This window comes from Wasmannia auropunctata, unplaced genomic scaffold (genome assembly GCF_000956235.1).
Source record: "Wasmannia auropunctata unplaced genomic scaffold, wasmannia.A_1.0 LD336078.1, whole genome shotgun sequence".
NCBI classification, from domain to species: Eukaryota; Metazoa; Arthropoda; class Insecta; order Hymenoptera; family Formicidae; genus Wasmannia; species Wasmannia auropunctata.
In genome coordinates this window covers 50,447-55,341 of record NW_012026812.1, presented here as the reverse complement: position 1 = coordinate 55,341, position 4,895 = coordinate 50,447, and the positions used below count along the sequence as shown (strand labels likewise).

The following is a 4,895-nucleotide window of genomic DNA, read 5'->3' as shown; positions in this document are numbered from 1 at the left end:
AGTGACCTTGTCCTGACCTTGACGCCACTCAGGGTCAAACCAATATTATCTTATGTCCCCTTCGAAACCAAACAACTTTTGTTTGAAAAATTTTTCTCTCCCGGGCTTGATTTTCGAGATATTCGACTGGATGGATTAAAATGGTCCACCCTGTATATATATATACAGAATATATTACCTAATTTTTTATTCGATTCAAAATCAATCAGTTTAGTTACCTGAGGATAAAGAAATCTTTGATTGCCTTGTTGGACAACGTATTGCCTTTCACCTTGCCAATGTTGGAAATGTTGTAATCTTTCTGTATTTGGCCTTTGCCACGTGGTGCTTCTTGTATTATGATCAACATAATAAATTCTACCTCTCGGATCTCGCCGAACTTCCCATCCAGGAGGCAAAGGCTGTGGTCTCTCCCAAGACGTGCTTCGAGTATTGTGATCAACATAATACCTAAGCGCGCGCGCGAAAGAAAGAAAGAGATGATATAAGAGAGATAAGAGGTTCATAATATTTTTGTGATAATCAATAAACATATACATTACCTTCTTCCGTATAAATCGTATCTCATTTCCCAACCAGGCGGCAATGGTTCTTCGGAATGATTGATATCTTCGCTGAGCACTACGGAGGATCCTGGTTGCGTCACAGACTGCCCAGGCACGGATGCAGCAATAGATTGACTTGACAATGAAGATGCGCTCTGCGGAATACGCGGTACACTGGAACGGGAATCTGGTAGCGTGACAGGCGACATATGTTCCACAATAGGAATCGTTCGTCCATCGGAGAGAGGAATCACCGCTGATTGTTCCGTTCGAAACACTACAGCCCGATTATCCGTCAGTGGAGGATTCGCATTCTGCTGACCGCGTGAAACTCCGCATAGATCTAGAAGTGGCGCTGTACTTATCGATTGCTCCGCACGCGGAGTTCGTATCTCCTCTTGCTGGCGAACACTCGTGGATTGTTCTGACTGTTGTCTTATCGCTCGCAGATCCTCACCAACGCGAACGTTTGTGGACTGCTCAGGCAGTTGCCTCATTCCCCGTAGATCCTCGACCGCGCGAATATTCGTCGATTGTTCTGGTTGTTGTCTCATCACGCGCTGATCCTCGTTGGTCGTGTTTGTTCGTCGAATGTTTGCCGACTGATCTGGCTGTCTCGGACACAATAAATCGTCCGAATCCAAAGGTATATTATTCACCAGTAGCTCTAAACGTGCCATTACACGACCGTCTAGAGGCGCTGCGGCAATCGATTGCTCTATCCGCAGGACATTCGCATTGCCGCACATATCCACATGCGACGATGCATTCGCGTCTGTCTGAGAAGCACTGGAACCGTCCATATTAGGAAGCATAGATTGATCTTGCCGTGGAACTCCGCGGACATCTGCACAAATTTGTTGCCCGGGTATCATCAAGGGAGATTGCTCTGATCGTGACGGGCCACGTGAATCCGATTTAATCATTGCGGATTGATCCGCGTTGCTGTGATTGCTCCATGTGTACCCACGACCCTCTGATGAATTAGTTGACGCCGATGATAGCTCTTTAACGGTCGATTTACTCGCTAAAGTTTCGCACGTCTGTGGCGTGCCGATTCCCCGGTGACATCATAGATTTATCTGTCATGGGAATTGCGTGACCGTTCACCAGAATGCTTGTGGAGAGGCTGCTACTGCTGGCGCTATTACCAACGTTGCTACCCGACGTACCATCCGCACTCGAGATCGTAGTAGAGAGCCCAACGTTTTTGTTGCTGTTTGCTTGACTGTTTCCACCATTATAATTGGGACTAAAGTGGATATTTGTTAAGCCACGATATATAGACGGTGCAAGATTTTCCGAACTGTGTAATCTCATACGTGCACGGACTCCGCCGTTGAGAATACTTCGGTTATTGATTGTATCATTTGTGGCACCTAAAATGAGATATAATTTGATATAAATAGAAAAATAGATTGTAATATACAGTGATTATACATATATCTGTTTTAAACAAACTTCTGTTACAGATCTTAATCTTTACAGGACGAGAGAGCCACTATAGTGACTCTGAAACAATGTCATATTTTAAGCCATTTTAAGGCAAGGAATACAATAAATTATAAAACTTACTCTACTATAGCCGTAAGCCGTAAAAATTGACCAATCATAGTCGAATGCGAGAATAATCGACTTGTAATAGGTCAATTTTTATGACTTAATGAATCTTACTTAAAAGGAAAAGCTTAAGATAAATATTTTAAAAAATATACTCTCCTGTCGCTTTCTAAAAATTAATATATTTCTAAAATTTTTTGTATATCAACCATTGTAATACTTTTCTTACCATCAGATTGTATTTGGCAAGATGGTTCATTTATTGGCATTTCATTAGCGGTATCGATTCTAAGTCCATCAAATACCGTGATTAATTCGCCAACCTTGCACAATTGAGAATCGTGCTTGCTCTCATTCATTAAGTCAAATGTTAATTCTAAATTTTCTAGTTTCCCATTATAATGTGATAACACTTGGAATAGGTTTATCCGTTTTTCTCCTATTAACGTATCTTTGCGAAATGTACTATGGTCAAGTAATCGAAAGTGCAATTGTGAATATGGTGTAACAAGTATAGTAAATTCCTCGTTCCATTTCGGTTGATACGTAGACTTTGATACTTCTGTTTTACGAGGGCTCTTATCATCGACTGAGAATTCGATATACGGATTAGGCTTTAAAAAGGTTGAACTTCTCAATATTGCTGCTTCAACTAAAATAATCAAATATCAAATTATTAAATATAAGATAAAACAATCCTGCAACATAGTTGCATTATATCTATTAATTGATAATTGCATTACATATATTGACAATTTATCAAAATAATTTTTAAATAACTTCTTAAAAAATACAATAGTGAATATTTAATAAAAAAATACGTCGTATTTTTTGTAAAAATGTGAATAATACAAAATAAATAATTTCACATTTATTATATATATATTTTTTAAGTAAATATATTCATGTAGTAAAAACAATCTAATAAAACATTATCAAACAAAACATTAATAAAAGAAAATAGATTATTGATTATTCCATTTGATTATTTCTATATTGGTATTATTTTTATGATACTATTATTTCTACAACATGGCATATTTTGACTTACAGTTACCAACCTGATAATTAATATCAATTTCATAAAAACATAAGTTAAGCAGAGATAAGAAGACATTTGATTAAAGATAATGAATGATAAGAATAGAATTTAAAAAACAAGAAAAAGCAATAACAGTAACTTATAGTACCTACTTAATAGTAATTTTATCTGTTTTTCTTTTTTTATCATTCTTTCAGAAATATTTCAGTACAATTATATTTCTTTCAATACAACAGAACATTTAGAGTAAATAAATGTTAACGATGTACATTTTGAGAACATCTTATTGCGTCTGGAATCCCATACAACTTACTTGTAATGCTCAATTGGTGGAAACCAGGAGACGCCGCATCCTCCTCGCAATGAGACATTGTAAAAAATTTATTGCAATTCACGGTGACTACTTTAAAGAATTCATAATTCTTTCACTGAATTGCTCCTTTGCAATATCTGTGATGTGCACAAGCGGATTCTAGAAGTATAGTTTATAGGTTAACTTCTTGGAGTTACACATATCAATGATATAAAACACACTATATTTGTATAATAACATCTATTAACAATAATTAGCTTGAGTATGAATCTCGTGTATACTAGTCGCATAAAAAATGAGTCATTTGAAAAAAATTTAAGTAGTATTTTCGGTGTTATTTTGAAGAACAATGAAATCAGTAGTATAATTACATATAAATACATTCAATCTTATCTTGACGAAAAGTCCAGTAAAGGTGAGTATGTATATAAAAACGAAGAATACTTTAGCAAAAGTATTAAAACGCAGAAAAGTGGAATTTTTCAGTCGCTGCAATCGGCGCGTATAATGACCTTACCACAGAATTTTACCTACGACCAATTTTTTTCCGACTGAAATTATTTACACGCGAGACACGTACGAGCGGAGACTGTTGCGAAGATTCGCCTTTCTACAATCCTACGGCTTATCAATGTGCTGTCATTCGACGAGCTCCGAGCTCGTTGTGCGCGACACCGTATGATTCGAAGGAACGAATTTGGCTGGCAATATTGGCGAATACGAACCGAAATTAACAGCCTCCAACCGCTCACGACATCCCCAGCGATCTGTCGTCCATTCCTCGCACGACCAACGATCTTATCGCGGCGAGGACAAGTGGAAATATTCGGGAATTTGCGTTATCAAACTTCGCTATCGGTCGGTCACCATCTTTCTATACGTCAAACGTAGTCTCTTTATGTATCATGCGAGAGCGTGACAACGACTGCGAGTGGCCTTCATAATTGAAAATTGCTGCTGAACGATTCGATGGATTCTCATATGAAATTACGTGCAAACTATATTTTCACTAAATGCAACACTCTGTATAATGCACTTATGTATATTGAAATCATGCGAGAAGTCGTATTTTGTTCATGTTTCAAAGGTTTTTACCCCGCACCGATAAGGATGGAGTGTTCAATGTTCTCTCCGGAATAGTTACTTACTGATTGGCTTTACCGAGTTCTATCTTTATCTACATCAATCGTTATGAGGCTATAGACGTGATAGACGGCGTGTTTGGATCGAACATTTATATACGTAACTTGAAAAGAGAAAAGAAACTTTGACCAGTGTTATTTTCTCTTTCTAATATTCACGAGAAAGCGTTCCGTTTGGTTCCGTTCTGCATACCCGGTCTATTGCTAGGGACTTTCCTTTTTCGCCATCGATGGCCACAGCAGAGAGGATTTTGAGTGCGGACAGCGGACCGGTATGAAGCCAGCTGTCGAAC

At 37.9% G+C, this 4,895-nt stretch overlaps 1 protein-coding gene across 1 annotated transcript in view; it reads right to left on the bottom strand.

Moving 5' to 3' along the window:
* Positions 1 to 4,602, bottom strand: part of LOC105448745 (E3 ubiquitin-protein ligase Su(dx)) — a 22,246-nt gene extending 17,644 nt beyond the window's left edge. Inside the window, 6 exon segments of the mRNA XM_011687486.1 lie at positions 219 to 450; positions 543 to 1,573; positions 1,575 to 1,924; positions 2,335 to 2,757; positions 3,461 to 3,619; positions 4,186 to 4,602. Coding sequence (XP_011685788.1) covers positions 219 to 450; positions 543 to 1,573; positions 1,575 to 1,924; positions 2,335 to 2,757; positions 3,461 to 3,518 — 2,094 coding nt within the window. The 5' untranslated portion in view covers positions 3,519 to 3,619; positions 4,186 to 4,602.
* Positions 4,603 to 4,895: the final 293 nt, after the last annotated feature.